The sequence below is a fragment of the Cetorhinus maximus genome, chromosome 4 (genome assembly GCF_964194155.1).
Source record: "Cetorhinus maximus chromosome 4, sCetMax3.hap1.1, whole genome shotgun sequence".
Classification (NCBI taxonomy): Eukaryota; Metazoa; Chordata; class Chondrichthyes; order Lamniformes; family Cetorhinidae; genus Cetorhinus; species Cetorhinus maximus.
The window spans coordinates 138446645-138468410 of record NC_135882.1 but is presented as its reverse complement, the minus strand read 5'-3'; the positions used below and the strand labels follow the sequence as shown (position 1 = coordinate 138468410).

Sequence of the window (21766 nt, the reverse complement as noted above, 5' to 3'; positions counted from 1 at the left end):
TGAAGCCTCATCCACAAGCGGTTTCATGAAGATTTTTAAATTTAATAAAAATTTTCTATAAAATTCATAGATATGTCCCAGATCATGTGACAGTGTCACATGAGGGGACATTTCTTAAAAATTTTTTTTTTCTTTACTTAAATTTTTAAATATCAAACTGATTTCCCTGAGGCAGCTCTGTACCCCGACGCAGCCTACTCCCCCCGCCCGCACAGGGTACTCAGCGCGTCCAGTTGCCTTAATTGGCCCACCCAAGTAAAATGGCGGCGCGCAGCCGATCGCCGCTGCATGCCCACCTCCGCCCTCTCCCTCCCAACCGCCCCCCACCACCGATGGGGAGAAAATTCTCCCCATTGTCAGCTGGCTTCAAGACAGAAAGCAGAGAGTGGGAATAAAGGGTAGTTATTCAGAGCAGTAGAAGGCAGGAAGTGGTGTTCCACAAGGATCAGTGCTCTTCACAGTTTACATTTGGACTTTGGAATCAAAATTACAATTTCTACATTTGCAGATGACACCAAATGGGAGGGTGGGGGGGGTGGGGCGGGGGGGGAGGAGGATAGCCTATATTGAGGAGAACTGTAACAAATTACAGCAGGGGATTAAATTTAAAGAATGGGCAAATAATAGGTAAATGTAGTTTATACACAGATAAATTTGAGGTAATGCATTTTGGTAGAAAGAATTGGGAGGCCACTTATCCTTTAGAAGGTGCAAGTCTTGTTGGGGTAGAGGTTGAGGGGATCTGTACAAGAACATCAATTGCTAGAAGTTGACTACAGATTAGCAAGGCCATTTAAAAAAAAAGGAAACCAAGCACTAGGCTTTATTTCTAGAGGGATAGAATTGAAAAGTAGGGAAGTTATGCTAAACCTTTGTCAAACCTTGGTTAGACCACACTTAAGAGTACTGTGTGCAGTCCTGGTTGCCATATTATAAAAAGGATATGGAGGCACTGAGAGGGTGCAGAGAATATTTACAAGGATGATACCAGAAATGTGTCGATATACATATCAGGAAAGGATTGACAGTCTGGGTCTCTTTTCTCTCAAAAAGAGAACTGAGGTTGACCCAATTTTGAAATTGTATTTGAAATTATGAAGGCTTTTGATCGAGTGCAAACAGAAATATTGTGTCTTCTCATGGAGAAGAGCATAACTAGAAGCCATCAATAAGACAGTCACCAAGAAACTTCTTTACCTGTAGAGTGGTAAGACTGTGGAACTCACTACCACAGATAGTGGTTGAAGCCTACATAACAGATGCTATTAAGGGGAAGCTAGACAAGCATTTGAGGGAGAAGGGAATAGATGGTTACGATAGCAGATTTAGATGAGGAAAGTTGGGAGAATGCTTGAGTGGAACATAAAAATCAGCACAGACTGGTTAGGCTGAATGGCCACTCTCCATGCCATTTATTTAACATAATTCTATGTAATTCAGGAGTTATGTTCAAGTCAAAAAATATCTAGAAAAAAAGTGAAAACATGTTTCAATACATGTGGGTGGGTGAATAAATAAAGGAACTTGGCATTTATATAGTACTTCACAGCCAATGAAATACTTTTGAAGGGTAGTCACTGTTGTAATGTAGGAAAGGTAAATTGCACTGTGAGCAATGTGATAATGAGCAGATAATCTGTTTCTTTCAATTAATGTTGGATGAGTGACAAATATTCACCACTCCATTGCTCGTTAAATAGCAAAGCATGTTGTCTTTTACATCCACTTAAGAGGATAGATTGGTTTATCACCTTATCCAAAAGTCACCACCTCTGATAAGACAACATTTCTTCAGTAGTGCATATCAGCTGAAATTTTGTGCTCAAGTCTCCGGAGTGTAAGTTGAACCCATAATCTTCTGACTGAGGCAAGAGTGCTACCACTGAAACATGGCTGACAAAGGACACTATGTATACTTATGTCAGAAACTTTGCAACTGAGTCGACCCGATCTCCTAACCTGATTTGTCACTCAGACTGGTTTTGGCAAGTCCTGTCAAAGGGTCTTTGTGAGTGGCTGCAGTGTTTCATGTAGATGGTACACAATGCAGCCACGGTGCATCGGCAGTAGAGGCAGTGAATGTTTAAGGTGGTGGGTAGTGTTGCAATCAACCATGTTGCTTTGTCCTGGATGGTGTCAAACCTCTTGAGTGTTGCTGGAGTTTCACTAATTCCAGTCCTGACTTATGCTTTTTAGATGGTGGAAAGGCTTTACAGAGTCAGATGAGTCACTCATCGTAGAATACCCAGCCTCTGACTTGCTCTTGTAGCCACACTATTTAGGTGTATGGTCCAGTTAAATTTATGGTCAATGGTGACTTCCCGGATGTTGATGGTGGGGAAATCAGTGATGTAGTGCCATTGAATGTCATGGGAAGATGGTTAAATTCTCTCTTGTTCGAGATGGTCATTGCCTGGCACCTATATGGCGCAAATGCTACTTGCCACTTGTCAGCCCAATCCTGAATGTTGCCCAGGTATTGCTGCATGTGGAACAGACTGCTTCATTATCTGAGGAGGTACAATTGGTACTGAACAATGTGCAATTATCAGTAAACATCCCCATTCTGACCTTATGATGGAGGAAAGTCATTGACAAATCAGATGAAGATGGCTAAACGCAGGACACTGCCCTAAGGAAGTCATGTTGTGATGTCCTGGGACTGAGATCACTGGAGTCCAACACCGCACCCATCTTCCTTTGTGCTAATACAACTTTAGCCAGTGGAGAGTTCTTCCCCTGATTCCCACTGACTTCAATTTTACTAGGGTTCCTTGATATTCGCATGCTTCAGTTCACACAGAATCTGCACACACATTACTTCTGTTGAATTCACAGCTCTGCGTTGTTAATCCAGTATCATAGTCACAACCCAGCCACAGCCATAACACTATCAGAGCCTACCCTCAACTGGTGTCACTCACCTTGGGAACAGAGATATTTGTCTGCATGTTAAAGCAGTATAATGACCGCTTTTATCATTTTACATCAGGCAGCTTCAACAATACTGATATCTTGCTGTCATTCGCAATTAAATACGTCTATACCTAGTGGGCTAGAAACGGAGCCATTGGAGCCAGTAGTGGCAGGGAAACACTTTGCTATGGCTATTGTCAACTTGACCAGAATGACAAAAGTCAGGTCCTTTACTTTTACTGAAACAACAGACAATGAGGATGCCAAATTTATTGGTGACTGTAGTCTACTAATGAGAAAAAAACCTATTGCATGAAATAGAAAAGGCAGTGACAGAATACCTTTTATATCTCTGTGTACAATCATATTGCTGTGTAGATAGGAAACCCCTTCTAGGATCTGTCTGGTGTATTTCCGCGTCACATTCTCAGTGAGTGCACCATAAGCCTTCAATTGGTCCTTGACAGAGCCCTGATTGAAACAAAGTTAACAATTAAAATGGGGAGAAAAAACATACAATTCTTCCAATGGTTTATATGTTAATGTAATGCCAGGTTGGTAAACTGTAAATATCAGAAAGGTTGTGGGTGTAATCCTTGGCCTCCGTCGAGTTTGACGACCTCAATCTGGGTATTATAGATGGATTCAACATACCTTGTGCTGGTGAAGAGTGAAACAAAAAATTCAGTCAGGGTTTCCCACTGCTGACTGATAACCAGTGATCCTTGTAGCTTTTATTCATCCAAGGGATGTGGGCTTCGCTGTCTAGGCCAGCATTTATTTCCCATCCCTAATTGCCCTCGAGAAGGTGATGGTGAGCTGCCTTCTTGAACCGCTGCAGTCCATGCGGTGTAGGTACACCCACAGTGCTGTTAGGAAGGGAGATCCAGGATTTTGATCCAGCGACAGTGAAGGAACGGTGATACATTTCCAAGTCAGGATGGTGAGTGACTTGGAGGGGAACTTCCAGGTGGTGGTGTTCCCATGTATCTGCTGCCCTTTCCCTTCCAGATGGTCTTGGACGTGGGTTTGAAAGGTGCTTTCGAAGGAGCCTTGGTGAGTTCCTGCAGTCCATCTTGTAGATGGTACATACTGCTGCTACTGTGCGTCGGTGATGGAGGGAGTGAATGTTTGTGGATGAGGTGTCAATAAAGTGGGCTGCTTTGTCCTGGATGGTGTCAAGCTTCTTGAGTGGGAGCTGCACTCATCCAGACGAGTGGGGAGTATTCCATCACACTCCTGACTTGTGCCTTGTAGATGGTGGACAGGCTTTGGGGAGTCAGGAGGTGAGTTACCCATCACACGATTCCTAGCTTCTGACCTGCTCTTGTAGCTAGGCTGTGATGTTGCCTGCCTTTGAATAGCCTGCAGATACTGCCTTGACACATGAAGAATGACCACTTGGACAAAGTATTACTGATGTATTACCTCTTCAGGAAAGGAGGGGGACAGGTGGAGTGAAAAATCAGGAAAAATAATTACCTGTGACACTGACCCCGCCCCTAGCCCGATGTACTTGCTGAATAATCCAATTTGTAACACTTGTGACATCAACACTATGTTTTTCTGGTTTCCCGTCCCTCAAAGGCAATTTAATCTTTATCGATGTGCAGAAAGATAACAGTAGATAAATAAAATTGCAAGAGGAATTTAATTTCATATTTGGGGTGGAATCAGCTGGGTGTCTGATAAGAGCAGAAACAATTACACACCAAGAATTTCCAACTTCAGCTACTGAAAAAAACCACAGCTAGAAATTCCACTTTCTCAACATGGTCTGCACCTTCATAGAACCCACAAGTCCCTTAGCTGCATTCAGGGAACAACTAACGGAGTTTAATTGTCTGAAATCTTTCAACTTAGCAGCACAGTTAACGCACAGTAGCTTCTTGCTACTTTTGGTGAGGCTATCTGAAGCTGAATCCCAGCCTTCACTGGCAGTTCCCCACCTCCTGGCCCCATTGGTAAACCTTGCAGGTTGATCAGCAGTACATGGTGTACTGCAGAGCTATCCAGCTCAGGTGTAGGGTTACCAAGAGCAACAATGGGTGGACTCATCTACAATCTCCAGCTTGGAGCCAATTCAACCCCAGAATCTCCCGGTTTACCTTTCCCTGTGGGAGGGTAGATAAGGGGAGCGGGAGATAATATTGAGTTAGTTATTAGCAAGTTTGAGCTTCCATTCAGCAAATAGCTGATACCAGAAACTCCTCATAAGTCACATGGTGGACAACACAACTTGCCACATAATGAGGGGACTGCCATTGATCACTGGACCTATGCACATCATACATCACTGAACATATTATACTGAACATTAAGTATATATCTCCCTTTGTAAATCTAACACAACACCTAACAATTCACCCATGCAAATAAACAGTTAGCTAATTTACATATGTTGGTACAGAAAACATCTTTTAGTCGATATTCTGTTATATTTGGTCCATCTGCTGCTGAAACCCTCATTAGTGCTTTTATTATCCCAGGTTTGACTATTTCAATCTCTCATAGCCAGCCTCCCATGTTCCGCCCTCGATAAAATCGAGCTCATCCACAACTCTGCTGCCGATATTCTAACTCATATAAAATCCCAACCACCCATCATCCCTGTACTCAGTGACCTATAACGGCTCCCCCAACAATGCCTAAATTTAAAAATTCTCATCCTCATGTTCAAGATTTTACATGGTTTCATCCTCCCTATCTCTACAATCTCCTCCAACCATAAAACCCTCCAGAACTCTGCACTCCTCCAATTCTGGACGCTTGGGCAACCCAACTTGCTCTGACCAGCCATTGGTGCTATGCCTACAGTTGTCTCAGACATAAGCTCTAGAAATTCTCCCTAAACCTCTTTCCCTCTTCAACTCCCTTTCCTCCTTTGATGCTGCTTAAAAACTACCTCCTTGGCTGAGCATTTGGTCACATCTTAATGTCTCCTTCTTTGGCTCATAACACTCCTGTGAAGTGCTTTGGGACTTTTTAAAATGACAAATGACTATATAAATGCAAATTACTTTTGCTGTAAACCATTATGCTTCTCCACTTCTTTCTCACATCAAATGACTTGTGCACTCCTCTCATAACGAAAGAAAAGGGCAGCAGCAGCAGACACTTGGGAACATCACCTCCCACAAGTTCCCCTCCAAGCCGCACACCATCCTGGCTTGGAAATATATCGCCGTTCCTTCGCTGTTGCTGGGTCAAAATCCTGGAACTCCCTCCCTAACACCACTGTGGGTGCGCCAATACCACATGGACTGCAGCTCAGCACCACCTTCTCAAGGGCAATTAGGGATGGGCACCAAATGCTGGCCAAGAAACTCACATCCCAAGAAATTAATAAAACAAGAGTAAATTGATAACTTATAATTATTAAAATATGGTTCAATAACTTGAGTGTTGAAAGGCTCTGTGGCCAATGCAGTTCTTACCTGATATGCAAACTAACAAGCTTTTCAACAGTGTGCCAACAGACAGTGAAGAAGAAAGGAAATCCTAGATACTGGCCTGATTTTGCGGTTGTAATTAATGACAGCGAAACCACCAGTGTTCACTGTCATGACCTCTTTGAAACTGCAGCTACTCCTGGCATCCACAAGCACAAAGTTAAATACAGAAATGCATAAACTGATCTCAGTGATTACCTGTTCCTCCGCAGGGTCCACAGAAGCCCCCACAGATGGAAATCTTAGAAATCACTTTACTTGACATTTGGCTCACTATAAAAACCCTTGAGAAAGTTATGCCTTACTGAAGGAGGTCACTTCGCCATTGACTGGTCTGATATTGCCAATCCTAGGCAAAAGGGGGCTTAATCCAACTCTACACTAGAACCCTTGCTGAGATCAGCTTGCTCAGCAGAGACCACTGATCAATGTCACTTGGTAAGTTTGAATTCAAATCCATTTTCTTTTTGCACTATTATTTTTCAGAGTCTTATTTACTATTTCTCCCAACATGCCTGCAATTTTTTAATGTTCCCATCAGTACTTTATTTAGCAGTGTAGCATCATCGACATCCAAAAGCCAAAACAATTGCCTGTTATGATGCAAAATCAGGAACTTTATCATGGCTGCAATTGTAAAACCAACTGCCAATTTATTTGAAGTAATGTAGGGATATGGTTAGGAAGAAGAAAGTTCTGGTTGCAAATGTATTGAAAAGCTATGAAATTTTGATTTTTAAAAATTCATTTACAGGATGTGGGCTTCGCTGGCTGGGCCAGCATTTATTGCCCATCCCTAGTTGCCCTTGAGAAGGTGGTGGTGAGCTGTTTTCTTGAACTGCTGCAGTCCATGTGGTGTAGGTACACCCACAGTGTTGTTAGGGAGGGAGTTCCAGGATTTTGACCCAGCGATAGTGAAGGGACGGTGTTATATTTCCAAGTCAGGATGGTGAGTGACTTGGAGGGGAACTTCCAGGTGGTGATGTTCCCATGTATCTGTTGCCCTTGTCCTTCTAGATGGTAGTGGTGTTGGGTTTGGAAGGTGCTGTCGATGTGTTTATGAAGTGCATACACGTTGCAATTCTCCCACCCTAAGAGCAATACAACATAACCTCAACTGAACCAAATAAAAGAAATTCAGGAAGGAAAGGCACGAGCACTCACTAATCAAGTCCCAAACTGTAATTACATCCATCTGAGACTTTCTTTTTATAAATTGTATATATGAACAATGGTGGGCTGGAAAGTACTCACTGCTCATACCGTCTGTACACAGAGAATCTCTAATGATTTATGTTTTAAAGCAGACCTGCATTATTCAGATACCTCTTGATCTTGGACTGAGTGCTCCTCTTTAAGGGGTGTTAAGATTTTTCTGCAGGTAATCCTAGCAAACAAAATATCATCCCAAGGACACAATGGGATTTCCTATTTGGTAAGCACGCTGACATTTCATTAAATTTATCAATAGATGGAATTTCCCCCACAAACAAGGTTGTGCACAGCCTGTTTGTTGCACAGCAGTGTCCCTCTAAGATTGCTATGTGGCCATGCACATGGCATCTTGAAGGAATTGTGGCCTTCCCAGATGCTGAATGCCCTCAAGTGTCCAATTCAGCTTCAGCCATTTTATCCCCCCTTTCTTGCTCAGCTTTGGTTCCATAGCTAATGGCAGCCTATGTGGTCAAACTTCATGTTTTGAGCCTTCACTGTTTGGTGAACTGTCCAATAGTGCAGAGGGAGACAGTCAAACTTTAAACTACCCTCTCCTGATGGCCTTCACTTATGCTTTCTATTATGGGTTCCTGGTTTGTGATCAGGAATGGGAATGCTGGCTGATACTACCAACTCCCAACAGCCTTAGGTGATATTTCAACACTGTCACCCTGACAAAGATCAAGTAATTCAACCAGAGCAACAAAGATTAGGGGGGGGGGGGGGGGGGGGGGGGGCAAGGACAGGTGAAATAAACATCCCCCCAGTGGCTCATTATATTTTTAATACTGAGCGGTAGAGATCAGGGAGGTCCGAGGCTCTTTTGCCATCTGTGCTCAATCAGTTGGAGTAGAAGATGTGGCAATAACACTCGGTCTTTGAGCGAAGAAGGTGGAGAAAAAAATAATCAGCCAGGGTTCCTGCTTACTAACCAGCAATTCCTGTTGCTTAAGTGTGAAAACCAGCAAGGACAAATTTGGACTTGGTCATGATATCCCTTAACTGTGTAACATCCTACTGACTATTAGTGTTGAGGCTCAAACATGACAGATGGGAGTTTGGATGAACTACTGGAAAGCTGCTAATGCCCATGGAACAATTTCCCAAAAAGAGCCAGCGCCTTCTGTTGAGGAGGGGCAAAAATTGTTTTCAAAAATGTAGACACATTGGATAATTAAACAAAAAAGCAAATGCTCAATACTTACTCCCGGCATATATTCTACAAAGATGGACAATCTTCTTTCCATTGTATCTCGTAGCGACCCATAATACTGAACTATCCTGTCGTGATGGAGGTTCTTTAGTAACTGAATTTCACATTCCAAAGCATTGACTTCCTGCAAAAATAATAAAGCAACAACAAACAGTCAAATTTTCAAAGAAAAAGCTTTTCTTCCCTCACAAATACAATATTCTACCTCTTTTTTTTAAACCTTGCACCGTCTTCCTTTTCTCATTGAATCACGTGTGTCTTCTACCCTATACAGACCTTCCCTTTTGAAATTTCCTCCCCTCCTGCTTTTCAGAGTCTGCCATTTGGGCTTTCCCCCACAAGCAAGGCCGTGCACAGCCTGTTTGTTGCACCTATTCCTTCTATTGATAAATTTAACGAAACGTCAGCATGATCACCAAATAAGAAATCCCATTGTGTCCTTGAGATGATATTTTGTTTGCCAGGATCACCCGCAGAAAAATCTTAACACCCCTTAAAGAGAAGCACTCAGCCCAAGATCAAGAGGTGTCTGAATAATGCAGGTCTGCTTTATAACATAAATCATTAGAGATTCTCTGTGTACAGACTGTATGGGCAGTGAGTATTTTCTAGTCCATCATTGTTCACATATACAATTTACAAAAAGAAAGTCTCAGATGGATGTAATTACAGTTTGGGACTTGATTAGTGAGTGCTCGTGCCTTTTCTTCTTGCATTTCTAAAATCTGTTAATTCTGTAACTTTTTCCAGTTCTGCTGAAGAGTCATCGATCTGAAACGTTAATTCTGTTTCTCTCTCCACAGGTGCTGTCTGAGCTGCTAAGTACTTCCAGTATTTTCTATTTTTCTTTTCAAGTTTCTAGCAGAATTTTGCTTTTGTGGCTGGTTGCAAGGGTTTTGGTTGTAAAAGTTTCCTCTTGGTGGCTTGTAACCTACCTTCAGGCTTTGAATTATGATGACATGAAGGTTAATGTGGTATACAGAATAGAGAAGTGGTTCTGTATTTGCCATTAAAGACATGCAGTCCAAAGAGACGTATGTTTCCATGTGAAAAGATCAGTAAAATATCATAGATGGGTCCAAAAAATAATCAAAAATAATCAGACCCTCCAGGAATGAAAGTAGGAAACACATAGGAAATCTTCCAAAAATGGCAGTTGAGCTAGGTGAATTATTAACTTTAAATCGGAGATTGATAGGTTTCTGTTAAGCAAAAGTATTAAGGCATATAGGGAAAAGGGAAATATAGTATTTAATTGCAGATGAGCCATGATCTCAAAGAGTGGTAGCAGTATAGACTCCAGAGGCTAAATGGCTTACTTCTCTTTTTATGTCCCTAAGATGCTAGTCAGAGCATTGAAAGAGTCTTTCTTTGAACACTGCTGTGGGATTTTTTTTTAACATTCACCTTAACAGGCAGACAAAGCCTTGGTTTAACATCTTATCACAGGGAATACATCTCCAACAGCGCAACACTTTCTAATCCACTAGTGAGTCAGTCTAGGCTATGTGCTTGAGCCTTTCTACTGAGACTTGCACTTTCAACTTCGGCTCAGCAGTGAGAATGCTACCAATGGAGTCAAACTGACATTTTGGAGGATGGAAGGTGATTAAGCAGTATCCTCACTGCTCCATCTTCATAAAATCTTACAGTGTTGAGGGGAAGCCATTCAACCCACTGTGCCTGTGCCAGCACCTTGAATGAGTGATCCAATTCATCCCACTACCCAGCTCTTTCCCCATAGGCCCACAAACATTTCCTTTTCAAGTATGTATCAAATTTCTTTTTTGAAAGTTACTATTGAATGCTTCCACCAATCTTTCAGCATTTAGTTCCAGATCGCAACAACTTGCGTAAGGAATGTCTTCTCATCTCCCTTCTGTTTCTTTTGCCACTTAGCTTAAAAGTTTCTTCAACATTGAGAATAAAGTCCTGTCACAATCCGAATATGAGTTTTAAAATACGGTAGAGGGGGAAAAAAATCTGTTAATTAAAAGTAATCCCTATAACCTTGCTGGTCAAAGGAAAGGTGCAGCTATTTCCTGGAAAAAGTACAATTATGGGAACATTCAATGAAAGGCACAGATTTTTGCTTAGCTGCCAGCCAAGTCCAACAAGAATCTAGAACTTGTGAGTAATGAGAAGGTTGACTCATACTTTTTGGATCAAAGTCACCAACCTTGCTGGTTTCTTGGCTATCTGCATCAAAAGCCACTTGCTTGACTGCCAGTTCTCTCCCTGTGTCCGCGTCATAGCACAGGTAAACTTCTCCAAATGCCCCTCGTCCAAGGAACTTGCCCAGTCTCCAGTTGATGGGAGCTCGGGGTGCTGCTGGTAGAAAAGAACAGTTAAAATGCAGCTCCTATGCACTGTTTACAACCTGTGTTTCTTTGTTTAAACTTCAAAGAAAATAAAAGCGATTAATATAGGAAAAGGCTATTATGCTTTAACAAGAATAGGCCTTTTAAGATGTCAACCTCACCCATGTACTTTCTCAGTTCCTTAAATTCCTTCCCTACAGAAACAGAATTTATACTCCCTGGTAACTTACTCCCCTGGTAACTTACTCCCTGTATAATGTTACATTAGTTGGAGTAGATGTCAAGTTTGAGTAGAAGTGTTACTCAACGTAGTATAAAAAAAGCAAGTTAAATTTGTCAGCTGCTGCAAAATTCAACTCAGTAGCACCCAGTTTTTCAGTGCTACAAGTGGCATTGTGTGTCTAAAATTGCACCTGTGGTGCGCGCACACACTTTTGGTACTAACTGCACCAGGCAGCATTTTAGCGAAGGCAATAGCACACACACGGGGAGCATCTGTCAAAGGTATGTGGAGGAGGCAGATCGTGACATCAGCACATAACGTCAATTTTATGCCAGTGTTGCTATCTTGGAGCTCAACACTCCAGCTAATGCCGTCTCAAGCATGCACAGCTGAACATGTATTCAACAGCAGTAAGGGACCTTCCACTACCGCTACTTAAAAGGATTGCCAACTACTTTCAGGTTAATTGCTTATTGGTTCCGACAGTGCCTAGGTCAATGCTGGGTGGTCCCTCCAGTTTCATTCTTATTACACTTCCTCGTGGCAGCTTGAAACAACTGAGTGGCTTGTTCGGCCATTTCAGAAGTCAGTTAAGTGTCAAACACATTTGTGGCTCTGGAGTCACACAGAGGCCAGACCACGTAAGGATAGCAGATTTTCTTCCCTAAAGGACATTTGTATAGCTGATGAGTTTTTTTGATAATCCGGTAGTTTTGTGGTCACCAGTACTGATTTTTTAATTCCAGGTTTATTTAGAACAACTTATAATTGTATAGTGTCTTTGACATAATAAAACGTGCCAAAGCATTTCACAAGAGTGTTAAAGCACGAAATTAGTCATCGAACCACGCAAGGCAATATTAGACAAGATAGCCAATAGATTGGTCAAAGAGATAGGTTTTAAGGAGTAACTTAAAGAAAGGCAGAGAGGTCAAGAGGTGAAGAGGTTTAGAGAGAAGTTCCAGAGCTCATGGTCTAGACAGCTGACAGCGAGGAGGTACACAGGCAGCAAAGTTTTGGATGACCTCAAATTTACGGAAAGTAGAATGTAGGAGGCCAGCATTGAGTATGTCGGAATAGTCACATCTAGAGGTAACAAAGGCACAATTGATGGTTTCAGCAGGTGAGCTGAGGCAGGGTGATGTTACAGAGGTGGAAATAGGTAATCTTAGTGACTGGTAGGTCACCAGGTAGTCAATAGGTAATATGCAACGCTGGTACGTCACTAGGTAATATGCAACGCTGGAATGAAATTGGCATTACATGCGTCACGATCTGCCTCCTCCACATACCTTTGACAGATGCTCCCCGTGTGTGTGCTATTGCCTTCGCTAAAATGCTGCCTGGTGCAGTTAGTACCAAAAGTGTGTGCGCGCACCACAGGTGCGATTTTAGACACACAATGCCACTTGTAGCACTGAAAAACTGGGTGCTACTGAGTTGAACTTTGCAGCAGCTGACATCAATTTAACTTAGGTATGTGATCAGAAGCACATCTTGGGGTCAAATATGAAGCCAAGGTTGTGAACAGATTGGTTTAGTCCCAGGTAGCTGCCAGGGAGAGGGATGGAATCAGTTGATAGGGAACAGGTTTTTGAGCAGGGACCAAAGATAATTAATATAAATTGCCCATTTAAATAGTGGGATTTGAACTCATATCTGTAGATTGAAGTCTCTTGATTACTAGTTCAGTAACCTAAGCACTATACTACCATTCCCTCATGCAGGTCAATGCCCAGTATCCTTGAGGTCTTCATTCTGTATCAGTCTGCTATGTCAGCTGCATTTGAGCCAGCACAACAAACCAGAGGACAGCTACTGGGTGACGAAGGCGATCTTTTGATGACATTTGGACAACAAATATCTGATTTCAGCCCCCCTCAGCTCATCAGCTGCAGGAACGTCAATCAGCCCTGTGCTCACCGACCAACAATGGCTCCCAGTTAAGCAACCCCTTAAAATTATTACTCTTGTTTCAAATCCTTCCATGGCCTCTCCCTCCCTATCTCTGTAATCTCTTCCAGCCCCACAACCATGCAAGATATCTACGCTCCTCTAACTCTAGCATCCCCAATTTCAGTGCTCCAATGGTGGCAATGCCTTCAATTACCTAGGCCCTAAGCTCTGGAACTCCCTCCAAAAACATCTCCAACCCTCTGCTTCTCTTTCTTTCTTCAAACCCTACACTTTGAGCAAGTTTTTGGCCATCTACCCTAAAATGTCTATGTAGCTTGGCAACTAATTTTGCCGTATAATGTTCCTCTGGAGCTCCTTGGGACATTTTATTATGTTATGTAAATGTAAGTTGTTGACATTGTTCCTACCTCTAGTGCACAACCCACACATAGGGCACTGACAGTATGGGTCTGGGGAGAGGATGAATGCTCACATCCTGAGAGAGGACAGCAGATTCATGCTCCACAGTGCCACTGACACACATCAGAGTGGCGCATCAGCAATCCTAACAATATCTTGGGGGACGGATTGCCGGACTCCTGTGACACCCTGCAAGCTCCTTTGGAAACCGGCATCTGCAGCTGTGATGGTAGCATTCTGAACTTGGGTGGCAGCAAGCTTAGCTCATGTGCTGCACCCACTGCAGCACTCAGGGATTGAGTAGCTTCTGAGTATCTTGTAATGAAAGTGGAGACATCAGCCATCAGGCACTGCATCATAGTTGGATCTGCACGTGTTCTCATGGAGTTGTTCTCCATTTCCACACTGGAAAGGGCAGGCTTCAAGCTCTATAGAAATGCCTGTGCCAAATTGGTGCTGGACTCTGCCATGCTCCTTGGCATTGGCGACAGTCTTTCTGACAGACCTGCCAATGTACCAAGCATTCCACTGTGCATACCCATCAGATTTCTTCTGTTGCAGTTAGCCCTGGTTGCAGGCTGCTTGCATCTGATGTCTCACCACTTGCATTTTGTTGTATGTTGGTTGTGACTAGCTAAGGAACGGTTGCAGAGATATAGATATAACTGAATAATAACTACTTTATTAGATGATGTGCGATATATGATATTTACAGATATACAAGACTACAGGTGTTACTCAGTCTAAGCCAGCTTGTCCAACTGGTGGCCTGCAGGCCAGGTGCGGTCCCTGAAGCCATTCGATGCAGCCCCCAGGGCCAGATTTCAAAATGCCAGTCAAACAGGTAAGTTGGAGTGGAAGATTCTGCAAGCAGCTGCTCCTCCAATCACAGGCAGATCCATTAACACTCAAGGAGCTCAACACCATCCAGGACAAAGCAGCCCGCTTCAGTGGCGCCCCACCCACAAACATTCACTCCCTCCACCACCAACACACAGTAGTAGCAATGTGAAGCATCTACAAGATGCACTGCAGGAACTCACCAAGACTCCTCGGACTACAACTTCCAGACCCACGGCCAGTACCATCTAAAAGGACAAGGGCAGTAGATACTTGGGAACACCACCAGCTGCAAGTTGCCCTCCAAGCCATACATCATCCTGACATGGAACAATATTGCTGTTCCTTCATTGTCGCTGGGATAAAATCTTGGAACTCCCTCCCTAACAGCACTGTGGGTGTACCTACACCACATGGACTGCAGCGGTTCAAGGCATCAGCTCACCACCACCTTCTCAAGGGCAATTAGAGATGGGCAATAAATGCTGGCCCAGTCAGCAATGGCCACATCCCATGAACCAATATAAGAAAAGACTATTCCTCTCCCGCATTTATTACTGATGGGCTCACTAGTGAGCCTATCAGCAGCAAATGTGGGAGAAAAACAAACTGTGATTGGAGGAGCAGCGAACACCGGTGGAAGGGATTTTCCTTTGTGTGCCAGAGAACAGGAACAGGGGTGCTGTGGCCTGGCAACGGGAGAGCAGAGTGTGGAGGCCCCAGTTGGAGAAAAGGGGAGGGTGCGTGAGTTCATGTGTGCGAGTGAGTGAGTCTGCCTGCCTTATTCCCAGTCTCAGGTTTCTCACTTACTCTCACCACCGCACACGCACACATCCACTCACAGTGGATGAGGCGAGTGAGTGAGCAACTTGAGACTGGGAGTGAACCCTGCACACACACTTTGACCCCATGTGCTGGATTGAGTAGTGAGTGATGCCACTGGTGTAGCTGGTGGGATATGGCATTTGAAAATAAACTCACTGGCCCCGACTACTCATGCGAGGTCATTGAACTTCTTGTGGCGCTGCATCCAGGTCCTCGGGGTTAGACTCCTGGCACTGATTGCCATAGTTATCTGGTCCCAATGCCTTCACAAAGTTTGTCTGGAGGGCCTCCTGTGGATAAATGACATCTCTTCTCCTCTCTGCTTCCTGCAGCAAGGCCTCCAGCACAGTACTGGAAAATCTTGGAGCCTAGTCTCTGACATGTTGTTCCAGTGCTGAGCATTCCCAGATAAAAAATCACTTTTAGAATGACTCCCCGTACCTGAGCCAGCCAGAATGCACCTCCTCTTTAAGAGCTGCATGCTGATTGACGTAGTGAAAGTTAGCTTTAATCTGTGCTAGCCTCTCCTTTTGGCACCCCTGCTCAGGTATTCAGCCACTCAATAGTCCACTTAGCACTGACTGCATGCTTTGATCATTCAAAGGAGCAGGCAGCACATCACATTTTCATACCCGTTTTCAGGGGTTATACAAATGTGCGAACAAGGAGTGGGCCATTCAGCCCCTCGAGCCTGCTCCTCTATTTAACAAGATCATGGCTGATCTGATACTAACCTGAAATCTGCATCCCACCTACTGCCGATAACCTATCAACCCTTTGCTTACCAAGAAATGATCCACCTCTACCTTAAAAATATTCAAAGACTCTGCTTCCACCGCTTTTTCAGGAAGAGGGTTCCAAAGACTTACAACCCTCTGAGTGAAAAAAAATTGCCTTGTCTCTGTTTTAAATGGGCGACCCCTTATTTTTAAACAGTGACCCCAAGTTCTAGATTTATCCACAAGAGGAAACATCCTCTCCACATCCACCCTGTCAAGACCCCTCAGGATCTAATTTTCACATCCAGTTATTCTGCAAACTGGAGTTTGTTATAACAATGAAAACTGTTGAATGCAAAGTTATTTTACACTTATCTCATATATTTATACACATCACATCACCACGTATATATTTTTCACCGTGTGAGATCTACAGCCTCAATTCTAATCGAACCCAATCTGCGAGAACAGGGCAGCTGCAGGTCAACTCCAGATTTACACCCACTGATATAACCTTCCACTAAAGCTAAGCAACGTAAAATCATACAGGTGTAAATAAGATATCCGACATGACCCTGCCCCATTATCCACCTGGCTGGGTAAAATCAGGGCTGTATTGACACATATTTACAGATTACAATTGTAAGTCCTTACTTTTAGGCTCTTATGCCACTCAGCAACTGGAGAAATGTTTCCCTTGCACAGTCTTCAATTCCTCTCTCCTTTCAGAAACATTCTAGGCTTATTTTATCTATACCATTTTGTGCACGAGTGATGTCCCACCTTATTATCCCTGGAGTAAGTGGTTCTTGTGTGCAGCAACATTATAAACATGTAGATTTCGTCTGTTCATGGCTTCTAGCGGAAACTGAAGCGGTGAAACAGAGAGAAGCTTCACCTTTACAAAAGTCACTCTACTTACTGATCAGAGAAATTTGAACCATCATTTATTTAAGAATGTATTCTGAGCTTTCCTAATCATTCCTTCTAGCTCACCAAACACTTACATTTAGGAGATGCTATAGGTTTACTTACACACTGAAGGCAAGTGCCTGTCATGAACTTTCAGGCAATTTTTGTCATCACTGCCCCACCGAAGAGTCCTGTTCTCATCATATTGTAAGGTGCTCCCCATGCTGTCCCCATTGGCACTGTGTGACCTACTGGAAGGAACCAGCTGGAAAAGATTTTCCTGATGGATGAAGCTCCGGGGAAAAGTTCTTCTCCCTTAAAGAAAAAATGATTACGCAAGAAAGCAAATATTATATAATTCACAGAGCCAAACATTCCACAGCACCTCACAAAACATGAATTGCTTTTGAAATATAATCACTCCTGATATCTAGATAAATGTGGCAGCCAGGTTGCATGCAAAAACACTAATACAACAGCAAAACATGGCATATGCTGTAAATCTAAAACAAAAACAGAACATGTTGTAAATACTTTGTAACACTGGGAGCCACAGGCGCTACTAGGCCTGCTGAGGATTTCCAGCATTTTCTGTTCTTACCTTATAAAAGCAAATGGGTTAAATAAGTGTTGGCCAGGGCACCTGAACCCCTGCTCTTCTTCAAATAACACCACGGGCAGGATTTTCCGTTGGATGGGTGGGCGTGGCGGGCAGGCCAAGGAGCGGCCAGGAAACAGTCCACCGCCCGCGATCGGCCTCTGGCCGCGATTTCACACTGGCTGGCCAATTAACGACTGGCCAGCACGAAACGCGCACTGAAGAGCTCAGCGCTGCTGGGGTGGGAGTGGTAGGAGAGCGAGCGCTGGCGGGGGATCAGGCAGTGAAAGCTCCCTGAGGGCACAGAGCTGCCTCAGGGATAGGAAGAATTGTGGAAATAAAAATAAAGATTCTAAATATGAGAGAAACATGTCCCCACATGTGACTCAATCACATGAAAAGGGACATTTTAAAAATGACGTGTAAAAATTTTCTTCAAATTACTGCTTTAAACTCCATCCCGCCCATGGATGAGGTTTCATAAAAAATCCAAACGCCACCTGGTCGATTCACCCACCCACCAACCATAAGGTTGGACGGGCAGCAAAAAATAGCATTTGATTATTTGATTAATAGACCTCTTAATTGTCGGCGGGCACACGCTGCCGACTCTCTCACACGCGCCCACCAACCGAAATATCGTGCGAGTGCACAATGACATCGGGACGCTCGCCCAACATCGTCACGTGCTATTTTACGCCCGATCAGGTGTGCACCCACCCGCGGGATGTAAATTCTGGCCCGTGAGATCTTTAACCTGAGCAGTTAGATGAGGGGTGGAATTTAATGGTCGGAGCGGTGGGCCCATCCACCCGCTGGAGAGCCACTAGCAACCCTGCTGCAGCCATTCCAGGCCCCACCTCTCACCCAATTTAACACCAAATCAGCATTTACCTGGTTGGCAACAGGGGGATTTTCCTGCCTCCAGGAGCTGCCAGCCGATCAGAGGCTAGGAGCAGTGGGCACTGCCACTACTGGAGACCCAGGATACAGATTGTCGCTGGAGCCCTGGAGGATAGGTTGGCAGGGAGGGGTGTGAGTTTACGGACAGGCGGGGGTCTTCCCACGTGGGTGGCCTTTGCCACCAGTGGCCAACTCTGCTGGGCATGGGCTTCCCTAAAGGATGACCCCCCCACCCCCACCACAACTCAGCTGCAGGCACATCTGACAGGGCTTACACTGTCAATTTGACCACATGGAGCAGACCCCGCCCACCAGTAGTTGAATACCAACAGCAGCAGGGTGAAGACCTTAAGGGACTCAATTGGCCTCTGGATTTCTCACCCCTTCCCACCCAGGACTTAATCAGGGGAAGTCAGGGTGGGGGATGGAGTTTCCAGCCTGCGCCTCCTGCCCGATTAAATGGAACTTCCCCCAACTCACTGCCCGCCTCCGGGGAAGGGCATTAAACTCCACCCACAGCCTCAGTTTAATGTCTCATCAAAAAGACGGCTCTTTAATAATGCAGCACTCTCTCACTAATGCACTGAATACATGCTGAGGCCTGGGAGTAGGGCCTGAATCCACGACGTCCCAATTCAGTGTGGAGAGCAGTAGCACTGAGCCAAGTGGAGGATATTTGTCAATAATTAAGTGCATCAGCAATACATAATGCCTGAACTGGATGCAGATTCATGGGACAGCACCTAAATTTGTTACCAGTCTTTACATATAAACAACATTCGTTAGCATTTAGAAAGGTATAACTATAAATAGAAATGAGAAACAAGAGGAAATACAGAAGGGGCAGGTCAAGACTGCTGTTCAGGAAACTCTGAGTAAACCTTTTTTAAACAGTTCCGATTGTACAGTTATTACGTTCATTGCCCACTGTGCAATTAAACTGTACCAATCAGGGAGACCCAAATCTTGATCATCCATTTGCGCTGAGTTACCTGGTCTCAAAGAGGGTGGCAATGGGAGAACAAACAATTAGCCTTAATGCTTCTGGGCTTGAGAGGTGGAAAATAAAAAGACAGTTCCCATACCAAATGACTATTCACTGACACTCACTGGAAAGAATGCATGTGTGGGCACTGGGAGGGTACAGGATGTGTTCGAGTTTGGAGAGCCTGCCAACACTCACTCTCTAAGCTCCAACATGAAGAGCAGCTACTTGGGTATAGTACTAATGATCTTCTGGTATCCATGCAATTGTATTCAGCAAGTGTCAACCAGCTCCAACAGCAAAGAGGAATTTTCTTTTCAAAAAGCAGAGGGCTGGATTTTACCGGAGACATACTGCTTGTCCCCCCCGCCCCTGCCATCGGAAGGAAAGCCGGTCCTGAACAGACCGATTTTTAAAAAGCCTGCCCCCCCGGCTATAACACACTGGGGGCAGGCTAAACAAGTTTAGGGTCAGGCTTCCACCCCACCAGTGGATAAGAAGTCCCGCCCTCGAGAGCTGCCGGCCAATCTGAATAGCCGGCAGCTTGAGCAGTCCTGGCAGCACCAGAGCTCAGTAGTGGGAGCTGCCAGGACTGCAAGGAGGTGCAGGAAGAAGAGCAATGGCCACCAGAGAGAGAGGTAAGTCCAAGGGTTTTAGGATGGGTGGGTTTGCAGAGCATAGGGATGGGGGAGAGCGGGTTGCGGGGGGCCAGGTTTTGGAGGGCAGGCGGGAAGGAACAAAGTGGGGGCATTGAAATCTTCTGGGGTGGGGAGGTAGCCCCAATGTGCACAGAGCAGCCCCGCCATTGATGTGCCCCCTCACCTCACCCCCAACCCCCACCCCCCCCCACCCCACCCTTTCAAGAAGTCTTTTCAAACACGGCCTTCGCATTCTGGCCCACCTGCCGCCGCCCAGTGTTTATGGCACTGGAGGTGGATTGAGGCCCATAATTGCCAATTAATCTGGCAGTTAAGGACCTTGATAGGCCTAAGGGGTGGCTGGATTAGTGGGCAAACTCTTTCGAGTTATCAACAGTCACAGATTGCAACTCTTTCGAGTACAATCACAGTTCTTGGTTTTCCGGGAGCGGGACATGAACCCACACCCTCTGATTCAAAGGCGAGGGTGCTATGAACTGAGCCACAGCTGACACCTCCTTGCTTAGTGGGCAACTTGCCCGGCCCCCGTATTATGGGGAACAGGTCAGGGTTGGGGTGGGGCGGGGGGGGGGGGTGGGCTGGGCACCCAACATATTTTACGTGTCCCTGCCACCCCACCAAAAAGACACCTGCGGATGGGGTGGTGTGTAAAATCCTGCCCAGAATTTCTGGTAAAGTAATTGGCACCTTTAAAACAGCATGCCAAACGTTTTGTTCCCTTGTTTTCCTGCAATTAGCTGGAAGATGTTTTTTTCATTCTTGATCTGCAAACTATAACCGCAACCTTTAAATGCAGGGTTCCACTTTAAATGGAACAAATTCATGTTTTATGACGTTTATATCAAATACCACGACCAAATTGCTCTATGGAGCATGTTTCTGTGCAGGGATCTAAGAAACAGCTTCTGTGGCAAGCAACTAACTAGCAGAGACATGCAGATAAATAATCTGCAGTTTTCTCTGGACAAATTATATTGAACATCCCCCCCCCCAGGAAATGAAACAACATAGTTGGATTGGTCACACATGAACTCAAAAAATTTTTACTTTTACTTACCATCGCTATATTCCTTGCGATGGTTTGAGACGTGATACTGCCGTGGGTATGTCCCGCCTTTTCCTGCTCTTTCACAATAGCGGTTGGCAGGTTCTGAAAGAGAAAAGAAAATTAAAAATCAGCCATTATTGGAGCAACTGAAGTTCAGTGATCCCTGAAAGAGCCAATTAATGAAATTACCTAACAAGACTGACATGTAAGATTTCTCAGCATTTAACTTGCCTTCATTTTTTTCCAAGAAATGATACAATCACCACTGCAAAAGCTGCCGAGCTTGATGCTGTGTGTTATGGACTTGGTTTTCCGGACAGGTTTCTTTTTAGAAACATCGAACTTTATTTACAAGCTGCAGCCGCAATCGCGTTTCCAACAAGCTCCACAACCAGAAGAAATACTCCCACCCTAAGGCTCCCGCGCTTAGAGCCGATTCGTTCACACTGTCACAGATACTAAGCAACGCAATAAGTCTTAAAGCTACAGTCACTACATTCCTTAAAGCTACAATTACTACACTGTGCCAGCAAATGGCTTGGCTCAGTTAGTAGCACACTCACCCACATGTCAGAAGGTTAATCTTCTGAAATTTCAGCCCAATAATTGAGCTATCCTGTA

The 21766-nt window shown here is 44.4% G+C and overlaps 1 protein-coding gene across 4 annotated transcripts in view; it reads right to left on the bottom strand.

The window, feature by feature from the left end:
- Positions 1 to 21766, bottom strand: part of map3k22 (mitogen-activated protein kinase kinase kinase 22) — a 159834-nt gene that overhangs the window by 21611 nt on the left and 116457 nt on the right. For 2 of the 4 annotated variants that reach the window (XM_078540920.1, XM_078540921.1), the window contains exons 11-15: positions 21155 to 21247; positions 17076 to 17267; positions 10976 to 11127; positions 8789 to 8920; positions 3258 to 3387 (exon numbers count right to left, since the gene is read on the bottom strand). In XM_078540920.1, coding sequence (XP_078397046.1) covers positions 3258 to 3387; positions 8789 to 8920; positions 10976 to 11127; positions 17076 to 17267; positions 21155 to 21247 — 699 coding nt within the window. The remainder of the gene's footprint in view (positions 1 to 3257; positions 3388 to 8788; positions 8921 to 10975; positions 11128 to 17075; positions 17268 to 21154; positions 21248 to 21766) is intronic. The other 2 variants (XM_078540922.1, XM_078540923.1) reach the window with 1 other exon arrangement.